Source organism: Python bivittatus, unplaced genomic scaffold (assembly GCF_059951505.1).
Source record: "Python bivittatus isolate LINGU-HERP-01145 unplaced genomic scaffold, Pbiv_v1 ctg000980_np1212, whole genome shotgun sequence".
Lineage (NCBI taxonomy): Eukaryota > Metazoa > Chordata > Lepidosauria > Squamata > Pythonidae > Python > Python bivittatus.
The window spans coordinates 24,950,361-24,974,611 of record NW_028277125.1 but is presented as its reverse complement, the minus strand read 5'-3'; the positions used below and the strand labels follow the sequence as shown (position 1 = coordinate 24,974,611).

At 38.7% G+C, this 24,251-nt stretch overlaps 1 protein-coding gene across 3 annotated transcripts; it reads left to right on the top strand.

Moving 5' to 3' along the window:
- Positions 1-1,244: 1,244 nt before the first annotated feature.
- GYG1 (glycogenin 1) lies at positions 1,245-24,101 on the top strand. 3 transcript variants are annotated; one of them, XM_007437410.3, is made up of 8 exons: positions 1,245-1,375; positions 7,062-7,197; positions 9,437-9,611; positions 10,148-10,310; positions 15,648-15,774; positions 21,080-21,299; positions 23,015-23,065; positions 23,292-24,101. In XM_007437410.3, exons 1-8 carry the CDS (start codon positions 1,369-1,371, stop codon positions 23,472-23,474), a joined length of 1,062 nt encoding a protein of 353 aa, XP_007437472.1. In that variant the 5' UTR covers positions 1,245-1,368; the 3' UTR covers positions 23,475-24,101. The 3 variants fall into 3 exon arrangements, with proteins under 3 accessions (XP_007437472.1, XP_025028472.1, XP_025028473.1); XM_025172704.2 differs by lacking the exon at positions 1,245-1,375 and adding an exon at positions 2,189-2,395; XM_025172705.2 differs by lacking the exons at positions 1,245-1,375; positions 23,015-23,065 and adding an exon at positions 2,199-2,395.
- The last annotated feature ends 150 nt before the right edge of the window (positions 24,102-24,251 follow it).

Sequence of the window (24,251 nt, the reverse complement as noted above, 5' to 3'; positions counted from 1 at the left end):
TCATATAATGTGCCCAAAGTATGATAATTTCAGCCTGGGCATTTGTACTTCAAGTAAGAACTCTGGGTTAATTTGTTCAACAATCCATTTATTTGTTTCCTTGCCTATCCAAGATATTCTCAGGAGTCTTTCCAGTACTAAAGTTCAAAAGCATCAATACTCTTTCTGTCCTGCTTCTTTAAACTCCAACATTCACTATATACACATGTCTGAGTGTGTATGAAATAAAATATGTTGTGCACTGATGCATAGAACAAGAAATTATCATTAGCTGGTCCAGCAAGACTTCCTAAACTTTTCAAGCTGTCTCCAGAAAAAAAAAAAAAAAAAGGTGAGAATTGCTGCTTTGAAACAGCCCTGTCATTACTTGTTTCATCCAGCCTAGCCTCAATAATCTCATATTGTAATTCCCACAATCTCTCAACAAGCACAGCTATCTAGCCTTTTTTAAAAAGTCAGTCTCGTCAACTTGACTTTGGACTTTATCCATATCAGCAGGACTGGGTTCATACATCAGATTAAACTAAAAAGTATGTACAACTACAGGCATATCACAACTGGCTTGGGTTCACACTACAGGCTTAAACTAAACTCAAACAAACTACATGATGGTTTAATACAATGTGTAAACTGAAGAGCTGTGACCCTTTGCTCATCTGGGAAAGATACATCGTGTCTTCTTTAACCAAATTGCAACAGTAGATTCCTTCCCAAACTAGTATCCTCCATGCTTGTAGGACATTCAATTTACATGGTAACTGGGAATCATGGGAGCTGTGGTCAAACTCATCTGGTAGATCCCAGATTTGAGAAAATTGTGCACATCATACAGTTGTCAGTCCACAAGGCTTTACCAGAGGACTTGTCTGCCTTTACAGGCTTGCTTTCCCTGGCCAAAGCTTTTCAGAGCAGCTATTGTACAGTGTGTGTGTGTTTTACAACGGGTACCATTCAGGCGTGCAAGTTCCTGGGAGACATCCTTTCTCCAGAGATTTCGGATCTTCCCTACCAGCCTAAGATGACCTTATTCCAAAAAGATGCAGCCCTCACTTTCCCTTTCCGCTTTAGCTAGCGAAAGCGTATCTTCCACCGCAGCTCTCTCCGCACGACTTGTGCGCCTTAAAGCGCCACAACCCGCTCCTCGCCCGACAAACGGAAAGACCTCCGCGCCCGGCCGCTGCCTTTCGAAGCGCACCGCAGGCAGCATGCCCGCCCCCGAGGAGCCATTCCCTTTTTGGCCCCTCCTGGGGCTCCGCCCCTTCTGCTGGGCTCCGCCTGGCCGATATAAGAGGAGGAGCTCCGGAAAGGGAGCGAGAGTGCCTGGGCAGGGGTTCTCGCGAGGTGGGCTGTAGGAGTAAGAGCGGCACCATGGCAGGTAAGCGCGAATGACGCTTTTTTCCGGAAGGAGGCTGACGGCGCGTCCCGTTCGCGGCGGCTTCGTCGTCAGTTGCGGAGGGTGCGTGGTACATCCGCCCGGGCTTCCTCTCCGGGTTTTCTCCCCGCCCAGTTGCCGCGGGTCCACCGTTATCTTCTAGCCACAAGTGACTGACGAGCCGGAACAGCTGCGGGACTTTCTTCCTCGTTCCCGGCGCGGCTGGTCCTGCGTAAGAGGGAGGAAGCGAAAGCCGCGCTCGCTGGGCCAGGCGGCGTGCGGGAGCGCTCGTCCTCGGGAGACCTCGGCTGCCCTGTTTTACGCATGGCGGCTCCTATTTTTAGGCTGGCGCGTGAGCCTGTCCCGGGGGTAGCGTTCAGGGTAGCGCAAGCCAGCGTATGCCTTCTCCTCCCCTTTGGGGTCTCCAGAGCAGTGTCTGGGCCACGTGCGGGTGAGAAGCATTGGTGGTGGTATGAGAACTATAACTCTTCGAATTTGCGTATGATGCGCGCAGATACATGTGCCGTTGGGCATCTTCGCTTAAAGCGGCAGCCTTGTTTGTGCGGCTCGTGCAGATCCGTACGGCACAGATGGACTTGCTAATATTACGGTTCTGTGCAGGAGGTCGATGATGTATCAGTTTTTCTCTTTCTCATCTTTGGCCTGATAAAAGATACACTTAATTAGACTGAAGAGGCACCATTTTAAACTAGATAAGATGTTTGAAATTCATAAATCTGCTCCATCTTGGATACAGTTTGCCAATTAGCTGTGTTTCTTGTCTAGTACTGCAGATACCGCAACCTCTGTTTGTAGTCCTATGCCAGTGTGCTCAGAGACGCGCTCCTTAATGTCACCAGGCACCCTGTTTTCTCTGCATTTTTATAAATTTATTTTAATTGGAAACAATAAAATGTGCTGCAAGCAGAGCTCCAGAACATCTCTGGGCTCTAAATCAGCTGCATAAACTTTATCAAGAAATAAGTTGGATGGTTGTCCACCTGCTCCCCAAAAATGACAAAGGTAAGTAGTGATAATAAGGAACATGGTGTCTGTTGACTGCCATGGAGACATAACCAGTTACAGAACATTAATTTTTAAGTTGGTTGCTTTAACACCACCACTACCTCAATGTAGCACAATATCAATTTGAGGGAACCTTCAGCCTGAACATATTTTCAAAATTTGAAGTATGTCCATTGGCCCAAAAATGTTGGGAACCCCACCATAGAGCCACAGTGAATTCTTAATAATATGCATTTAAGTCTTTGGCTTATTCATTTCAAGTTGATGATGGTACAAGTGGTATTGTGGAGCCCTAACAACTGAATTGGAAGTAGGAATCTGCTGTTGCAAATTAAATAGTCAGAAGAATTTTCTACTCCTGCCCCATCCAACCACAATACCAGCTGCAGGGAGTTATGTAGATGGGGATATTCTCAGGCAGCAGTGGGGTAATAATGCATTCCCAAAGATTTGAGAACTACTCACTGTGGTGCTTGGGTTTGTTTCCACCAAGTGTCATCCTTTCTGTTTTGTTCTTGTGATTGTCTTGCAAAGGCTTAGCCTTTACCTTCTCTGCAATTTCTTTGGGGAGAAACACAATTCAGAACCTTGGGTAGATACACATGCAATATCACGTAGTATACATGTACCTTTGTTCTGCCATAGGTAGCCCTATCTTGAGACTTTAGACTTTGCAACCATGCAAGCTGTAAAGATTCCCACCTGCCTGTCCACTAACTCAATAAGTGAAGGGCTAGGTATTTCTCATTTTACTTTATTTTCATGAATGAGGTCTTGCTTGCATTAGTCTGTTCTGTAATATTAACCCTAACTTGCCCCAGCCATAAGCCGATTGAAGCAACTCTGGGAGGCCTTGATAATACTCGATGCATAAATTTCAAGTATTGTCAAGGCATCCCAGAGTTGTATGATTTCAGGCATACAAGCTGTCTTGTGCTGAGTCAGGATATTAATCCATCCAACCTTGTATTGTGTGCTTTGGGTAGAATTTTTGCAGTGGCCTTTTCATTATTGCTACCCAATCCATTTAACTGCAAGTGCCAGGACTTAAACATTTTTTTAAGCACTTTGATCATTTTTCTGAATTGCAGCATAATTTTAAGAGTGCTTTATTAAACAAAGCCTCTGGTGGCTTCATGGACATGTCCATGTAGTTTTCATAATACAGTAGCAGTTGACATTGCCTTCTCCCAGCTTATATTTTGGCATCCCAGTGTACCCTACAGGCATAAAATTACCCAGTGGTCTTCCATCCATACTAATCAGGTCTGACTCTGCTTTCCAGACAGGGTCGACCAAGTGCTGCCATCTGCTGAGAAAAGAGTGTGTTGAGACATTGTACATGGAGCCTCTCTCTGGAGGCTAGTAGCAAAAGGCACAAGTGACCATAATAGTTAATGTTAGATAGCCTTGAGTTTAAGCAAAACAAATTATTGTACTGTCTCTTGATTTTTCCAAAATGTGTATGGATATAACAATAAATAGAAATTAGACTTAAAAATAAACTTAGTATCCTGGTAAGTGTTACTATAAAGTGATGTAAGTAATGAACACTCTTGGGTAATATTCTTATGTTTATTGATAAGCTTGCTATAACCCACTTACACCACATCTCCTCAAAGGGAAAACTGATTTTACTAATTACCTTTGGAGTAAAAAACCCTTGGGAATATTAGAAACGTTAAACTGGAAAAATATTTTGGATTATGTGTGATCCTCAGTAATATTAAATGGTCTGATAGATCAGTTTTAATATAAATTCAGAAATATAAGAGCTTGCTGGATTACATTGGGTCTTATGTTCTGTTTCCTATTGTAATAAAGTTGTGAACTTGTTGTATGCTGATAAATCCATCTGACCAATTGACCATCACTCAATTTATGCCAGCAAATATCATACAATATGTGTTTGCACCAAATTTTCTTCAAAAATATATTAGTGATCTGTAGTTGTATTGCATTACTTTATTGGTTTGTTATTTTAACATAATCATATAATATTTTAATCCATATTCATCCTGTAGAGTGATACCAATTTAGCTAAAAACATTTTTATTTTATTCGTCATATTTATTTGTCATATTTATATAGCCACCCATCTCACAGTCGAGTGACTCTGGGTGGCATTAAATCATGGCATTAGTAGAACAACCATCTTCATATCTTATACTTATAAAATTATTTTCATAAATAGTAATTAAAATAAATATTTTCTGTATGGTGATGTTTGTTTCTGTTTTGCTTTGTTTTTGTTCTTGTTTTTATGCTGGTCCTTGACCAAAATAAAATGATTGATTGATTCTACAAAATCATTTTATAAACATTATACAACTGCATGAAGCTCTTGAACAATTAATTTTTTAAAAAATTTTAAATTTTAAAAAATCTTGAATAATTAAAAAAAAGTTAAAGACATTAGCTATTTGGAATCCACATTCAGTTTACACTTCTTTAGTGAGGAACAAATAGCAATTTCTTTACTGTTTATCCCTTCCTAAATGATAATTACAGGTTAAAACTGCTAGCTTATCATACTTTAACTTTCAGCAGCCAGAAATACATCTCCATTGGCAAATAAAATTACCATTGGCTTAATTAGAACATTGTCCAGACTCTAATAACACAAACTCTGGTTAGGTTTTCGGGTGGAAAGGACAAGAATTACAATACCGAAAAAGCAACTAGTAATACCACTGAATCAACTAGTTTGAGCCTTCTGTCTATATTTCAGTTGCTAGCTACTGATAGAGCAGAAATATCTCCAAGTTAAATATGCTGTCTACATTGTTCTTAATAATAATTACCAGATGTAACATGGCTCACTCACTAGGTAGACAGCTAAGGCCTGTAAGGCTTTGCCTCAAATAGATTAACTGTTCACAATGAGGATATATTACTGAGACATGTAAAAAGTATTTTTCCTCTACCACTATTGTGTCGTCTTCAAGTATTCTTCTGTTCAGCCAACAGAGCCATTAATTATGGAAGCTTATAATAATAATTAAAAAATCTTTACACCGCAAATCCATTCCTGGGCACATAATTACTACAGCTGGATGGGTGTGGTGGTGGTAATGTATTCAACTAATGATTTTATGGGTAAGGAATTCAAATACACTGTTGAGTTTATCAGTCTGCTTATTGTAGTCATCTAAGGACACACACTTTGATCACACTTGGAGGTGATCAAAAAAACAATTTTGATACTACATGGCAAAATTGGGTATGTATAAACATGTTGGCATTATCTAAGGAGGACACAATGTATACTAGGCCAGGCTTTTCTACCCTGGCTGTAAACTTTTAGACAATATGTTCAGTGGCGAGAAATTAAGGGATTTGTAGAAACTTTATTTCAAGTACCACATGTTTAGATAGGTCTGAGCCATTTGTACTGCAACCCACTAAACTGAATATGATGCAAGTATACAAAAGCAGTTAACAATGCATTTACTTAGAAATCCACTTGATATATATAGTTTAAACTTGTGGTAGCTAGTGTATCTTGCACAATTTGAATTTCTAAACAGATTTCCTAGTAACCTCACTGAAATAGAAGTTTCCCATTTCCAGATATTAAGCTTGATCATTTCACCCACACAAATGTATACAACAGCACAAAAGGGGACATTGTATCCAATAGTGTAGTGGTGAGCATGTTCCCTTGAATGTTTTCTGTTCAAGGTTGTGTATTTTGTTGTTTATTCCTATATTAGTCCATTGGCACAGGAAAGACAGGAAAGAAAATAAAAGTGTTCCTTGTTTGTTAGGATTAAATTACTAGCAGTGGGTTTAAGAAGTGAAGTTTGGACCTACTCTGCAGGTAGAACTTTCCAACATGTAAGGTCTAGCGCTATTGGTTAGGTAATTGTAGACATCTCTTGCATCAAGATAGGCATGAGTTTTAATATCAGTTAAACTCTGCATGTGAATGAATTAAAACTATTAGAATTATGTACTATCAAAGATTAATCCCTACTCCTGCGTTTGGGCAATGATCTATCATTCGGATTCTGGTGTATAACTACAGTTTTAGCAGTGAGAATAATATTACATGCTTGCCACCTTTAACAGTTCTAGTACTGGTTTTCTAATTTGTAGTTGAGTGACATAAACATAGGATGCCTCAAGCAATTTGACTGGAATTTAAGATTTCCAGTTTGCAGGATAATAATATAAATACTTGTAAATAATTACAAATGATCCTTGCTATCTGTAGAAGATATTGCTGTGGAATATTAATGTTTTATTTGGTCTAGTCTAGCAATAATTATCAGCCCCAGCAAGTATTGCCAAAGCCAAAAGATGGTGGGAGAATGCCAGGTTACCTTCCCCTTCCCTAATCCAGTGTCATGTTCCTAGACCAGTGTTTCTCAACCTTGGGAACTTTAAGATGTGTGGACTTCAACTCCCAGAATTCCCCAGCTGACTGACCAGCCAAAGGCTTCTTGGAAGCCCAAAGAAAGGCGGTATTTTACTTTGTGATCTCTCAAAAAATGTTGTTCGGATATATAAATACAGTAATTATTTTTGCCCAAAAATTAAATCCTATCTTTCTAGAACTCCAGAGTAAAATGGAGTGACAGGTCCTGAGAACGCAGTACGGGCAATGGGAGGTCTTTTCCATCTTAATGAAGTGTACTGTTTGTCTCTTTTCCTAAAGACCAGTCTTTTGTGACACTAGCCACAAATGATTCCTATGTAAAAGGGGCACTTGTACTGGGATCATCACTACGGAATTACAGAACGACAAGGAAGTTGACAGTATTGATCACTCCCCATGTATCAGATGCAATGAGGTAAGTTGTCTGATCCATTACGGTGATCCAGCCCCAGTGAAAAAGTGCAACTGAATGTCTAGCGAGAGCCTAGTAGGAAAAAATGCAGCTGGGTGAACTTTCCCTTAAGAGCACAGCTAGGACATAATCTTTTATTAAGACAAATAGGAATAGTTATTTCGTAGTTAAGCTAATGTTTTTCTTTTCACTCAATGGAAAAAGCAATGCCTTATAGTTCCTACTGAAAAAGCTGATCAGCAGTTTATTTCTGAAGTAATAAACCTGAACCTGCCTGGAACCATTTCTTTCTTTCTAGCCATCATTAAGTAGGTGAATTCATGTGTATATTTATGGCTTTTTTCCTTGACTCTTATTTCTACATTCATTAGAAATTGCCATTGAAGGCCCTTTGACCTTAGGTTTGTCTAGAGCAGTGTTTCTCAACCTTGGGAACTTTAAGATAGGTGGACTTCAACTCCCAGAATTCCCTAGCCACATGGCTGGCTGGGGAATTCTGGGAGCTGAAGTCCACACATCTTAAAGTTCCCAAGGTTGAGAAACACTGCTCTAGAGACTGCTTGAGCATTCTGGGGTAAAGAGAAGGGGTGTTGTGCTGGGGGAAGAGGAGAGAAGTTGGTTATATGCAAACAATCAGTATGCTGGCAGTGGTGTTGCCTTTTAATGTCTTCTTTGAATGTGGTTGAAAAATCTTTGCTTCATAAGAATGGTTGTTGAAAATAACGCAGAACCAAGATTTAAGCAACTAGGAGGTGATTATAAAGACAAGACAATAGGTTGTTTGCTCTTACTATAAAAAAAATACAAGTCTATATATGGACAACTAAGATGGCATTAGTGAGTTAGTGGATTTGATTAATCATAGTATTTTCCTATAAAATTATAGCCTGAATTCTGAATGCTATACTAAGGATATGAGAAACTTCACAGTATTTTTCAGCTTCCTCGAATATTTGCATAGTGGGATTTGTGGCTTGGGGTGCTAAACCTCTAGTAGCTCTATTGAATGCTATGCAAGATAACTCTTCTTGATGGGGGGCAGGGGTGTTTAAATTTGTTTAAAATTTTACATAACTGGGACTTTTACAGAGAACTTACTCTTCTCTCCCAGTCTAAATCAATAATGGTAGTAGAAAATTCTTCAATTCCAGGAGAAGCCTCAAAGTCAAAAATTATGCTAGAATTTCAAGAATTAAGCATTTTAAGCATCTCAGCATGTTCTTCATGGACAAGCTGTTGGACAAAAGTCACCTATCTAACTACAAAGGAAGCAGCAGAGATCTGTAACCATGTGGCAGTAGGCCTTCTAGCTTCTCCCCGCACAAGCATAAATCTTTCTAGAATCTGGAGTAAAGCTGCTACAGAGAGGAAGTACTTCCGTATTGCCTGTTGCCCAGGACTTCTGCTTTTGCAGTGAGTAAGAGAGCAGTACTATAAAAAGAACTCTGTACATGATGCTGCTACACTGTTAGGGCTTTTTAGACCCTCTAAATTTTAAGAGGGGATTTAATAATTCAATATTTTAGATTTAAAACTTCAAAAACACAATTGGAATGCTTAGTCATTCTTATTTAGTGTAGACTTGGCTAACTAGAAACTTCAAAATGAGATAAGATTTTCTTGATAAAATTTAGAGCTGCCACCACTACTTCCTGCTCTGTTGTTGCATCTCTATTCTGGAACTCAGATTTTTTTCTTTTTTTAGTAAGCTCCTTTTCTACTTTTGTGAATGCTGCTTTTGTCCATTACAAGACATATATTATTATTGATTAGTTATTGTTAATGTTTTTGACAGTTTTTAAACCTAATCAATTTTCTGTGGGTATGTTCTGCGACCCTAGTATACACTTGGCTACTGCCCAGAAGTCATCACATAATTGCTAAAAGCTTATTCTTCCATGATTCTTTTGTTTAAAATAGCCAGTTGACTTATCGAGAGTGCAGGTCTTTCTGACCCATCTGTTTGTATAGCTCTGAGAGCCTGTCAGTGCTTCTAATCCACCACCTTTCAAGTGCATTATCTCAAGTCTGCATTCCTGTACACTTTAAGTTTGAAATGTACTACAGGGGATAAACAGTTGCTGTCAGGAGAATCTATTTCAAGCAAATTCCTATAGGCTCTTACAAAAATATGATATAGGAATCTGCTTTCCCACAGGTTCCAGGGACAGTGTAGACAGTTATTGAATGAGTGTGAGTGGCATTGAGTATTGATGTAAACCATGACCATTCCTTTCAATAGGAAAGTCTTAGAAAAGGTCTTTGATGAAGTGAAACTGGTGAACGTTTTGGACAGTGGTGATTCAGCCCATCTTGCACTATTGAAAAGGCCTGAACTTGGTGTAACCTTGACAAAACTCCATTGCTGGGAACTAACACAGTATTCAAAGTGTGTGTTTATGGATGCAGACACAATGGTATGTCTTTCTTGCTGCTGATAATCCTTTTAGCTGTGTTAGTTCAAAGATTTCAGTTAATGTTAGAGAATAGTAATTTATATTTTACCTTTTACTGTAGTGAGTCAATGAGATGCTTTTGATTTGCACCACTTCAAACTTGTGTAGCAGATGCATACTTTGCTAGAGCAAATTATGTCTTAGTCCGTTGCATTAAACACTTCTACTTCTCTATGCTAATAGCATCTAATTGCTCTGTCAATAAATAGGCAGTGATTTAAGGAGAAAATCAGATTGCACTGGAATTCTTGGGTGTCTGATACAATGCAGTCTGCATGGGTATCCTAGAAATGTATCCATTGTCCAGAATGCCTAGTCTCTTATCTTTGCCATATAGACAGGATTATTCAGAATTGAAATGTACCTTTAGCTTTACTTCCAGAAAAACTGTATCCACATTAGTAGGTTCTAAACAATGTAATACCCTAGAAAAAATGACCATTCCTTTTGCTGATGAATGCTCAATTTGTACCTGCAAACCATTTCTTCTATACTAGGTCTTGTCAAATATTGATGAACTTTTTGAAAGAGAAGAACTTTCTGCAGCACCAGATCCAGGCTGGCCTGACTGTTTCAATTCAGGAGTTTTTGTCTATAGGCCTTCCATTGAAACATTCAATCAACTGTTACAACTTGCCACAGAGAAAGGCAGCTTTGACGGTATGTGTCTCATTTTATCTAGACAGTGATGGGAAAAGCTTTTTTTTTTTAAGGCTGGGTAAATGTTAGATGACTCAAAACAAATCTGCGGGAGATACATGATGCTTGTGGAGATCTGTACTTCTGAAGCTTTCAGCAGATGGGGATTTATTTCAATGGACCTTAACATATGAAACATTAATAAGATTTCCTAAAAGTGGAGTAAAAAGGAAGTGGATAATCAGTCAATAAGTCAGCTGTGTGTATACGATTACAGTAAGAATTGCAAATCTTAATAGAACTATCTTTTGACAGACCAAGAGTCGTTACCCAATGGTATATTGAATAGGGCAGTGTGTTCTGTTTCTTCTAGAAAAACAACTCAGTATTATTTTTCAAGCCATATTATCTTTGTTAGACAAATACATGATAACAGACAACATTTAAGAAAAGAATTAAAACAAATTGTTGTTTAAACTATAGCTGCTATTGGATGGTTTGGGATTATGAAAGTCTGTTCATTAAAGAATCATCTGATAGAAAGTGTGTCTTTCTGGAAGACATTCTGCATTTACTAAATTGCAAAATAATGCAGTGAAAGAGGGTTGTATTGTTCTTTCATTTGGTATGTCAAGACAGTACTCCAGAGTATTCTTGGATCTGTGTGAAACACAAGACTCATTCTAATTCATAAGAACTAAGCTAGTGTGGGCTTTTTAAGATCAAAGCAAACATGTAGAAGATAGGATATCATATGTTCAAGCACTTCAGTCACATGGGATACCTGTTTATGGAGTAGTTTAATTAGGTTCAGTCTTAAAGTTCCAAAATTAGACCTGATCAAACTGAACATTACTAGCTATAGCTTTAATCCTGAGAAACAGCTATGCTATATTTAATTATGGGCAGTATATTTCTGCGGTCCTAATGTGCTCTTTGCAAGACTTCCTGTGGCATCCTATACATACTTTGCCTCATCTAGTTTTTTTTAGAACCTTTTGTCAACCTTTTTAAAAATGGGAAAATGACATGCTGCAAAACTCAGTTTCTGGCATGATCTTTCATTCGTAAGAATGATTCAGAAGTTTCCCACTGACGCAGGAATAACTATGTCACAGCCCCTGCCCTGTGGAATACCCCTCTGAGGAGTGGCTCTTCCCTTAAGCATTGGGGTAGAGCAAGGCTGGAGCCCAGTACAGTTGTATGTAGATTTGGAGGGGGGGTTGCCTTTCAGGCGCTAGAAGATTTTGGTTATGGTTTTTATAGTTTTCATGTTTTTATTGCTGTGAGATGCCCAAGGTTATGGTACGTAAGATGAGCAACCGTATAAGTCTTTTTTAAATAAATAAATCATAAGCATACTATACTATACTATACTATACTATACTATACTATACTATACTATACTATACTATACTATACTATACTATACTAACAATAAATATACCACCTACTGTCTTGTAGAAATGGAAGAATTACAAGCTAAAAACAAAGCTGAAAGGACTGACCATGAGGGGATAGGGTGTGCACGTGTTGGCTGTTCTTGCTGCTTAAGTCAAACCTGTTGTCAGGCAGTTTTATTCCAGGAGGGAAACATCCCAGCTTGGTTCTGCAAGATGCACCAAGAATCATTCGGAAATAGTATCCATGTGCACTGCTGCCGACCTTTCTTAAAGGAAGACCTGATGAGGAGAGGAGAATGCTGCCCTTGGAGAACTTTCATAGCATCAGAATTTGAAGAGGCCATATAAGTCATCAAGGCTGGTTCTCTCATCAGTGCATAAGCCCCTTTGCTTCTAGCTATTGCTCGAATATAACCCAGCAAAGGGGAGCTCCTGGCCGCATCTCTAAATAATTAGATCTGTTATGTTACCAGTTGTCCTCTCATTCAGAATTTGCTTTCTTGTAACTTAAGCCCATATCTGTTCAGAATCTGATTTCTTATACCTTAAGCCCATCAATTCTGGGTTCTGAACTTTAGAATGAAAGAGTAGCAAGGGTGTGTGCTAAGCTCCATATGGGTTGTCCCGACCTTCCAGAAATGTTCCAGCTACTCCAGAGGTGTTTCCAATTTCAAATAACTCTAGTTTCAAGTTCTGAACACTTCCAAAATGGTTGGAACAGGATTTGACTACTTTCAGTCAGGTCAAAGCAACCAGTTTACAGATTCAAACTGGGACATTTCAAACTTAAAACATTTTGAATTTGGAACATTTTGCAAAGAGCAGATCTTGGTTTTCCATGTAACACCCCTTCAAAAGAGTATCATCTCATCCCCCATCAATCTTTCTGGCTAACACAAGGACAAATGGCTGAATGGAACAGGGAGGGCAAGTTGCTGGTTTGACAGCAGCTGTGAGCGCACCTGGGGTGGTTTGGCCATCTCAGTCTTCCCAACTTTCAAGTACAGGTGTCCAGCACTCAAGGAAAGATGGCTACTTACCCTTTTTGCCAGAGCATGGTGGCATATTTACCACTGAAAACAAAGTGTTTGAAACTTCCAAGAGTGTTGGCACATTTGCTGAAATGGTTAAAAGCAACAAAAATAAAAATCATAGTTTTTAAAAAGACAGTTTCTCTCTTCCTCTGAATCCCAATGAAGATTCTTCTGGGCTCACTAGAAAGGCTCACTTAAGGAACAATAGCCTACTTGATCCTTTGCAGCTAACATTGCCTTAGAGAAGAGCATGGCCAGCTAGAATCCAGAACAAGATCATTGCAGATAGAAAGTGAGAATGTACTGCAACATTTTGCCCTGTTTCTCTTTTGTTTAAGTTAATCCTCTGCCTAAAGGAGAATGATTCCTTAGGCTCTTAATCTGCACAACTAAGCCACAATCTTTTACATACAGAAAGTAACAGCATTGCAGGAAAAAAGCTACAGTAGTCTTTCCCCAGTGTTGTTTCCATTACAGCTCCCATCACCCTTGACCATGTTGTTTGGGGCTGATGAGAGTAGCAGATACAGATTGCAGAAAGTTAATCTATACAATATTGGTTCAAGGGGACATTGAGCTTGTTTCTCCTTGCAGAGAGGTAGGATGTTGTTTTTCTGAATAAAGGCAGAATGATCACCTTCTGTATTTTTTCTGTATTTTGGAAGTGATCCTTAACTGATCCATGAGACAAAGGCTTGTTATCTCTGTAGCACAGGATCTTTATTTGTTCCTTGCTTGGTTGTTATTGCTGCTAATGAGGAAATGCCTTCTGGGAGAAATCTCTAGTAAATCTACTGTATATTTGTACTGAAAAAGTTGTGGAAGACACTTTTTAGAGGAACTATATTGAATTGTACAAGGAGATGAAAACATTGCCTAGATGTACAATTTATGGGCAGATTTTTGGTGTTATTCACGCCTATGCTGTTAAGTTGGCTCCCCTCTGCTAAAATACACATGAAAACTAGGTTACACCACTGCAGACAGTTTACCACAGGAAAATTGTTTCTTTTTCTCTCCCTCTCTGTAAGGACAGCCACATTCTAAAGCTTCATTTATGTGGACTAAGCCTGCTCCTTTCCAACTTTAGGAGTTGCTTGTGTTAGTAGGTAGATGCTAAGAGAAACTTCCAAGAAGCTGTCCTTGGTTGCCTAAATTTTGTTGCTTTTCAGTAGATTTATTTTGTGCCTCTTTTAACTTGGAATGCAAAATAAGATGGAAAACAAAGTCCCCATATGAAACAGCAAGAGTTATTTAGGACTCTACTTTTGAATTACTTTTTTGTCATTCAAAAGTTGAGTCCTAAATAACTCTTGCTTTTTCATATGGCTTTATTAATGAGTATTGGCACTGGTTAAATTGGCAAAGGTACTAGATGGCTTACATTAACAATTAAGATTGCATGGTTCTTGTCTCAAGCAAAACACAAATAGAAGGCTTATGTTCCCTCTGATTACCTTATCTTAATATTACCTTCTCTGGCTATGCCTAATAAGATAGTTTTGAAACTTATCCCAGAATGCAAGCATGTTGAATTTCACTTAAAATATTATCAAGGGGTATGTTTTGGCAATAACCATGATACATCTGAGAACATATTTCAGACAACTCTTTCTGCTGTGTGAAATAGAAATAGAGCTGCTGTTTCCTTAGAAATATGTTCAGTGTTTGGGTCTTTTCCATGTTATGTTCACTGCACTCAGAATCTTAAATTGGTACAGCGACTAGAATTGCCAAACTTGAAATTACAGACAGCTTCAGATGTACTCAAAGAGTTGCTATTGTAGTGCGCTCCAGCTCTCTGCACAGGACTGTGGAAACAATGTTCCCAATCTTACTCTGACTTGTGAAATGAATAAGATATGTGTTTTTCCTTTAAAAGCAAAAATGATATAAATCAAATGTACCTGCTTTCAAATGTGAATAAAATTCTATCTTGACTCTCTAACAGAGCTAACCAAAAACTTATTTGGCCTGCTAGGTTTTGCTGTGACTGCATCAGTAGCACAATCCTCAATCCTTACTGAATAATTAACTATGTAAAATATTTAAATTAAAGGCTCTTATTCTTAATCCTTTTAGATCAACCCAAGGAGCTAGGCTGCTTCTAAAATGCTGCTGTCATTTTCTTGCTCACCATTTTCTTTGCTAAACTGAGCTGGGCAACATAAATGGTTCCCTGGCCTGAATGATTATTGTTATTGATATCTGTTGCCTTGCAAAATAATTTGAAAGTGTAGATTGATATATGCAACCCCATCTGAGCTCCCTGAAGCTAGTGTTCTGGATAAGATGCCAAGAGTTTGGAAGCCTTAAATATTAATTCATGAACAGTCTTGGATGCTTGCTGAAAAGTCAATACATAGATGACCAGGTGGTTCATTGAGAAAAATAACTGATAAATAGATGTGGTCAATAAAGATTTGATTTAAATCATTCGTCAGAAAGGTTCAGTTTAAATCACTTATATCCCTGTTGGGCATATCCATCACTTCTAATAGTTTCATTTTTAAAATTAAGCAGGTTTTAAAAAATAGTATCTTTTATTTGAGAAAGTAGGTATACATATCATAAAGCAATTTTTAGATTGATCTGCACCAACAAAAACTTTATTTGGCATGAAAACAGATGCATACTTCTGGAATAATTAGATGACCCAGCTTCACTTCAATTAATCAATTATGAATGTTCGGAGAACCATCACATCCATCACCAAATTGTATTAATAAACTTGTTTGTCCTAATTAGTTTTTGTTCAACAAAACTACCAAAGTAATATTTCAGATGAGACACACACATTTCTGATATTCTGGGTTCATTTTATATATAGCACACCAAGAAAATGTAAAACTCATTTTTAAAAGGCTTTTTAAACCATTCTTTTCATTGGACTCATTTCTCTTTCTCTCTCTCTCTCTCAGGTGGGGACCAGGGACTGTTGAACACTTTCTTCAGCAGTTGGGCAACTACAGATATTAGCAAGCATCTCCCATTTATTTATAACTTAAGCAGTATTTCTATTTACTCCTACCTCCCAGCATTTAAAGCGTAAGTGGATGGTTATGCACACAGACATAGTAGGCTTAATTATCTATTAAATATGCATGATTTGATATTCATTCTGTGTCACTACTGCTTCCAGACTGAAATAGTGTCAGAGGAATTATGCAATTTGCTCTTGATGGCAGGGCAAGGACTGCGGCAGCCAAAACGAGAATAAAACAATCGACATGTTCATACTGTGTCTATAATCGGTAATACTTATCTGTATCCATCTTTAGCTGGTATCAGTTTTTTCAGAATGATTCCATGGTTATATTGGAATGTATTATCATTTCTTTGTTCCATGTCAGCAGTACTGTATAAGCCAGCAAAATTTAAAAGAAGTAGTTAGTTACCTGTAACTACAGCTCTTTGAGTGGTTATCTGTGAATTTACACCAGCAGGAAATGCCACTGCACAGAACCCCATTGGAATTGTATGAATTCACAGATGACTGTTCAAAGAATTGCAGTTACAGGTAAGAAATTAGCTCTTTATTGTGTTTTCAGTGATTCACATAAGGAAAAGTAGCAAGCTTTTAAGCTGGAGGAAGACCTGATTATCATAAGGTGATGAAAGAGGGTGGCCCTTCCAAAAGTTATAACTTTCTGCAATGCTGTGTAAAGATGAAGGGCTGAGTCTATGCGGTTGTCTAGCACAACTCCAGTAAGGCAATATCCCAAAGGAAGACTGCTTGTACAGTAAGTGTGGATCAGAAGGGGGCATGGGTGTTTAGCCAATAAATTGCAAAGCTCCATCTGTCCATTTTAAGAAATGCTGAAGGGAAAGACCACACCATTTAAAGGGTCATTGGAAAACAAGGAATACATATTGATCTAAGCAAAACTATCCTATATCGTCCAAGTAAAGGCCAAAGCATGACAGCTGTACAAAGAACAAACCTATGATTAAGGGGTTAGGAGAATGTAGGCAAGATGTCTCAATCAAGTGGAAGATCAAGGCTGACTTTGGAAGGAAGGAAATGTCTGGGCAAAGAAGTACTTGTCCCTAAAAATAAAGAAGGGGAGGTCTCTTTGTCAGGCACTCAACTCCTTGGCTTGATAAAGCTAATACAGTTTCTGTCATCACCTGGGAAGGTGAATTGGAGCAATAGCCATGAGAAAAAGAAATGGCTCCAGGCTGGAAGCAGCAGGGACAACAGAGAACTGCTGGGCTTTTCATGAAATGCAGATTAGAAAAAAAAAAGTACTATAGGAGATGGCTGTAGGGTATACTTTACTGTAGAGTGAGCCAGGCCTCACTCTTTCAGATGCAAGAGGTCAAACACAATGGACCTGATATCACATGGGATTAAGCTGCTGTTTACAGGTGAGTTCCTCAAAGGATTTCCATTTGGAAGGTTTCCAGGAAGCAACATAACCTGCAGTACTTTTCTCAGAGGGGTTTTGGAATTCAGTCCTCCCTGTGAGATAGAGGGATTTGAGGTCACTCACAACTTTGGTAGATGCAAACAAAACCATGAATGGAAGCAGGAAGGGATGAAATAAGGTTGCTGCAGCCTCCATTGGCATGCAAAGCTTCTCAACCCTATCAGTTTTATTGCTGAACAGTTACTCCTCACAGGCCTTAGCTTCCAGTGCCAGTCTAGGGGAGCAGAGCCAAGTATGGTGACATAAGCAGTGAAAGGCACCATAATTTTAGCTGCCTTTCAATCAGCTGTATGGTGACTCAGGCTTAATTCTGCTTAGCAAAATGTACTGCTTGAAAAATGTGGATCTCCCTTTTGTCTTCTTGCAAATAAGATGATACCAGGGATATCTTCTCCCACATAAATGGTGAAATGTATGGTGAAATTATTGTATTTCACCATACCATTGTAAATGATGGTATTTCACCATGTATGTTGATAAGTGGAAATACAAAGTAAGAGAAGCCTCAAAAGTATAACTTGTATACAATACTTTTTATAACTTGCATCCAAGATATTTTTTTCTTCCTTATCCATGGGTGCAGAATATTTTTGATGCTGTAATCCTTGCGATCCTGCCCCAAGAGATAGGCAGTGGATATTGAAATAAGCAGCTTCCTTTGCTTTGTAAAGATTCTAAACATGGTGAGAAGTTGGGGTAGAAGCTGGAATCAGTTACAAAGCAATGGCTTCTTAGACTAATTGATGTACTGATGTTCTTTTTCTTGAGATGATTGAATCTTGGGGCTAAGGGAATATACCATCTTATCAATTTGTTTGCCATAGGAACTGAGACCGTCCAAAGGAGAGTTGAGTGTTTGGTCCGTAGCATGAGCATTGGTTAACAATCTCAAAGATGCCAGGTAGCCCAAAGAGGCATAATCATCAGGTTCAGAGAGATCATGTGAGCTTCATTAGGAAACACATGGGCTGGACCCATGACTCATTAGCACTGGACAAAGTCTGAAGCCAAGTGGCCTCAGCAAATGTTCACCTAATTGAGGAGAAGAAGAAAGTTAAGGTGTGCCAGGCTGAAACACAAATGTGGAGTTGTCTCACAGGAGCATCTTGGAGGAGAGAGGAGTTCTGAGGATGAGAAAGTGACATTTGAGAATGCTGTCTCTTATGTGATAAGCCAAAGGCACAATTAGGTCACAGTGCTAGAAGAGAGTATTGTTGTGGAATGGTTGCTTCATTCTTTTTCTTGGAGCTCTCCAAAAATACAGTCTGCTGATTGTGACTGTGAAAGGATTAGTGTTGAGGACCAATGATCTACACTAAAAATGCAAATAATAGAATAAAACTGAGTGAAAGCAGTAAGTTATACCTTTCAAAAGCACAATGGACATAAGAGCTGTGACTGGGGTGATCCTGAGAGAGCTGAAAGGGAAGGAGTGAGTTTCAGGTATTCTGATGTAAAAGGACACTCCAGAAGAGTAGATCTTAAGGGAGGCTTGCCTAGAATTCCCCTTCTTAGATAATTCCCATGCCTGAAGAGTAGATGGTGAAGACTGGATAGTACTAATGGAAGCCTAAAAGTGGTCATTATGGAGAAGAACTCAGAGTGGCTGGAGCCTGAATAATAAAGGCAGCAGGACCTCTTGTTTTGCTCTGGTTGGAAGGTTAAGTTGTAGGGCAAATCTCTTAAAAGGCTTTGAATCCTTAGTGGGCAAATCTGGTGCTGATAGTGGTAGGTAGGCATCAGTGGATCTTCTGGGACTGAGGGATTTGATCAGTTTATCAAAAAAAAAAAGGAACCAAGAGACAGCTCCTAGGATATGATGGAGGGCTTGGAAGATGTCTACTCTCATAAGGCCAAAAAATCCACGGTGTATATGCCTATTTAAGGAGAGAAATTTGCTTCCATAGTGCTGATGCTTATGAAAAGGGGTCCTTAAGACCAAAGGTCAAATGCTTTATCATTCTCATTTTTGTCCCATGTTTTAGTTAAAAGGGGCTTTTTTATCTTTGAATAACAATGGCACAATCTCAGGGTGCTCTTGGTTCCACAAAATATAGAGACACTGGCCACATGTTTAACTTCCTTCCCTGATATAACCTGCCTTGGTAGCATGTTCATTTCTGGAGTACTCATGTTTCCTACTAAACTCCTGTTAATTGCTGGCATTAGGCTATCTTATATCTCGGGGAAAGCCAAATAAATCTCTTTAAATTTTGCCACTTGGTACATCCAGAAGCAAGTGTGCAGTTGTATGAACAAGTCTCTAGGCAACATTGAATGATGACGAGTTTAATAGAGAAGCTGACATAAGCACTGTTTTAATTGGTTAAGGTTCAACTGTGTCTTATGATCTGAGCGTCATATGAGATACTGTCAAGTTAAAATTAGAGCCCTTATTTTGGGATGTTCATAAAAACTGGAATGAATACATAGTACTCAGTGGCTGGTGGAGAGAGTATCTGGCTTGGTGAATGGAATTGTGATGTAATTATGATTGCAAGCAACTCCTCTTGTAACATGAGGTGTACTACAAGGAATCCTATACTGTTTAGACTACATGGAGTCCTTAGCTCCTGTCTTGTAGCTCTTGGTGGCATGATTGTTGAAATTTTACAGCAGGATTTTCTACTGCTTTGAAGTACGGAACAGAGAACAACTATAAGCCCTGAAATCATAGTTTATCATAGTTAAAAAGCCAAAAATCTGCCCAAATTTCTTCCCCAAAGCCACTCTCACGGACATATATGGTATGTTTCTCTGTCCTACCAAAATGTTAAGCGTGGCATCCCTGATACTAGCATGCCATTAGAGCAAGGTAATTAACTCTGCCAAATGCAACAGCTCCCAGAATGAGCTTAAATTTGTTATGGTCACACCTAATGCCTTTTAAACATGGAAAATGTATTTAATAGAAATAGGTGTGAACTCCAAGTTTAAAAAAAACTTTCTGTAAAATTCCAAAGAAGTTACAATAACTTATTTAGGGGTTTTTTGTTTGTTTTTGCACAGGGAAAAAAGATGGTGAGAGTGGAACAAATAGAGTCAATTAACAATGCTTAGAATATTTATTCACTTACTAAATAAGACACCAAATCAACTTGTTTTTCCCATACAATGCTTAAGACACCTTGTAGAACTGGTTTCCTTTCATGTTCAGTTTCAAACACTCATTGCTCTAATATGCTGTCTATCCAGTTAATAAAGGGACTCATGAACATGTTCCTACAGCTACATACTAAGGTTTGTTGACATCTAGTATAGCCAAACCTTCTATAATATAAATAAATGAGGAAAGGAGAATGTCTAGACTCTAGAGCAGTGTTTCTCAACTGGGCAACTTGAAGAAGTGTGGACTTCAACTCCCAGAATTCCCCCGCCAGCATGAAGTCCACACTTCTTCAAGCTGCCCAGGTTGAGAAACACTGGTCAAGTCTGGCAGGTAGGTGGTAGGCATTTGGTTGTAAAAAATAAGCAATACATGTATCAATACCAATTCACAATATCAAGACTAGTGAAAATTGGAAGTCAGGGTGGGACTTAATGATCACTTCTTAGGAATGAACTTCAGCAATCTTCAGTGTGTAGCTGTGTAGCTTCTTGATGTTCACATGACAAATACGAGCTGAATTAATCCTGCAAATTGATGTAACAATATGGCACTGAATTTGATTACGTTGATGCAGCTTTCTGCATCATAACTGGTTCTGGCTATGGTAAAGCCATACAGTAGTGTTTTTCTGATAGACTGACAATATAAAAATTCAGATCCAAATAAAATGTTGCGTTTAAATGTATTTGACTTTAAAAGAATGAAAAAAAAGTAAGCAATTATTCTTTCAGGCTATACATAAAGATATCTACTCCTGCATTAAGGTGCTGTGACTTTACCCACATCTGAAGATGACCTCTTCTTTTGGCAGGTTTGGGATGAATGCTAAAGTTGTGCACTTTCTGGGCAGAGTGAAACCATGGAATTATACATATGACTCCAAAGCAAAAAGTGTTAAAGAAGATGCTCAAGATCCCACAATGATTCATCCAGAGTTCCTCAATATGTGGTGGGACACTTTTGTCACAAATATCTTACCATTATTACAGCAGCATGGTGTGATCAAAGATACAGCTACTGGCATAAAGGCGGTAGGTCTCATAAATGGACACTCTCTATTTTGATGTGGGAAAAGGATGGGTTTTTTTGTTTTTGGCTTGGAATTGAGTTGGTCTGAAGCTAGCATGATTGCTACAAAACAGCTTGCAACTATGCATTAGCTAGTGACCTGATTAGTCATAAGGACTGCAACACTTCCTTGTCTGCTCCCCACAAATGCAGCACATTCGTTTGCATCTCTTACTAGACTACCAAATAATAGTTCTAGACTGTCCTTAAGGGACTAATAGTAGTTCTAGACTGTCCTTAAGGGACTAAGGGGTAGCCAAAACACAGTGACAAGCCTGCATATATGGCTTCAGCAGTAACTAGATTTTTAAAGTGAGTGTTTCAAGAATGGGGATATGAGAAGTATTTAACCCTACAACAGAGAAAGATTGAGCAGGGATGAAGGTATAAACTCCAGAGGCCAATGTTCAAGGGAAAAGAGATCCCTTAAATAAATTTACAAGCCCTTATCTCCTGAATCTCTCCAGTTCAGTCAAATCATGCTTCCCTATCATACTAAACAGTTAGCAGTGACTTCTTTGAAACACTGATGAAATTTGTCCCTAAAAATTATTTCTCCCAGAGCTTATAGGAAATGTAATGGAGCAAAGAAAGAACGCAGACAGAAAGATATTTTTTCCATCCTGATCATCTAGCCACCTTTTAAAATTGTATCTTCCAATAAAAATTTGGTATAGACAAATTTGGTATAAATTTTAGTGCTAAAATATGATGAATGCCAAATGGAATTCCAAGGCACTTCAGGAGGGGAGGTACATAAATTAAAATAGGATCAGAGGTTTTGTGCAAGTTCAGAATCTTCAAAAAGTGTTGTTCTGCACTCCCCACCCTTCATCTTTTGGACATTTCCTCAGATAGAATGGTTGCATATTCCCCCTAACCCAGCAGAACTTTGAAGAAGTCTATGAGGTAGCTGAATGAGATTGGCATTAATGCCAAGTTCATTACAATGGATTGGCATACACTTTGCAAATGTATGTAGCTGGTTTGGAGAATTTCCACTAAGCATTCATGAGTCCTACATTTCTTCACAGGTTAGGTACAATCCAGAGTCCTGTTAAATGCCAGCAGACATCATTTAACTCTTGAGTATTAGGGATTTTTTTTTAATGTCAGATCTACTTGGCAAACCTAGCTGTGCATTTTTAAAGCAACCTTACAATGACACAGTTCCATTCATTGTTATTAAATGCTGATTCAGACTGGAATATGCACTTAGACCTATCAAGGCTTCATACTACGCGCTGTGCTTGGCATCAAGTTATTTGTCTTAAGAGAAAATTTCTAGTAAATTGCAGTCAGTAAACAGACCATGGAGGGACACCTGCAGGGGCACATCTGCTCCCTATTATGAACTGTTGTCTCTAAGTTGAGAATGAATGAAGGGTGGTATTGTGCCAACTGTCTTGAAATTTGTATTACAGCAAACTTACAATAGTGTGCCCACAGAATTTATGTGTTTTTTACTCGCCTTATGTTTTTATGTATCTTGCCAGTTAAAAGAACTTGGTTCTGGCTTCTCATGCATGCAGACTAGTAATGCAGCATTGACTACTTAAGCTTGATATACAGAAAACACAATAATTAAATTTTTAGCTCTGAGACTGAACTTACTGATCTATTCTTGAGCTGTGCTTTCTGTTGTCTGTATTTCAACTTTCTAATGAACTATTTGCAGCTATCGGGCTTGGTCTATTCACTGGCTTTCTCTTGTGGCTTCTGTAGAGAGGTATGAAGAACTTAAACCTAACTACCTGTCTGCTATCTCATTGACTTAGATGTTTGGTTTCTTTTTTAATTTATATATTCACAGCTCTTTAAATTGTGTAAATGGTGCTTGCTGCTTTGCATGGGATCTCATTGGTTTTCCTACCTTCTGCTTGGTTACTTTATGCTTACATCTTTTTGTAGTGGTGCAATTGTACCTCTCCCACTTATCTTTCATTTCTTTCTAGGAAGAGGTAACAGAGGCAGTGTCCCACCTGTCACTTTCAGCAGCAGCACCACATTCGCTACCATCACCACCAGCTATGTCCTCAGAAGAACGCAAAGAAAGATGGGAGCAAGGCCAGGCTGACTACATGGGAGCAGACAGCTTTGACAACATCAAGAGAAAACTTGACACCTACCTCCAGTAAAAGCACTTGTATTTGCTCCCCAAAATATCAGCAATACAAGGACTTGTTTCAGAGCTGTAGCAACTAGAAAAGTCAGCTAGGGTCAGTTAAGTTTGCCAGCAGCTTTGCCACTGCTCAGCTGAAGGCTGTTGGTAATACTGCAGGTAAGAACTGAGCAAAAGCTGTTTTAAGTATGAATTCTTGTGCCAATCATGTGTCCAGATCTTTTTCTTTTGCTCAAAAATTTGTGAATATGCCTGCAAAGAACTTGTTGAGAACAGGACACTGGACTGGCCTGAAACATACTATTTAGACCTATAGGACTGTGCATTACCTCTCCTTCCTTTCACACACATACATGCCAACATGTTCTGCTTGCTACATTAAAATAATGGCTAGAGATTCAGGCAGCTATAATGAAAGAGCCTTACAATAATAGCATACATACATGCAACCTGGTAACTGTAATGTTACTTTTCTGCCAGTTCCAGCCATTTCAGTAATTCTGACCAGATTTCTGTGCACAAGCCTACAGCATGGCAAATGCTTTTGTTCAGTTCTCTGTATTACTGGGACTAGTAAATCTTTGAACTGTAATGGCACTCAACTACAAAATAAAAACATTGATGAAACTTACCAACACATAAAGTGGCAGTAAAATCTGTGACCCTTTGAAATCTCTTACTTAGCATGTGTAGTCTGTGACATCAACACACTTCTCAAATCAATCCCACTGAGGATTTTCTTAAAAGTTGTTCAGATATAAGTTTGCTTTCTATTTAAATGTGCGTGTTCTAC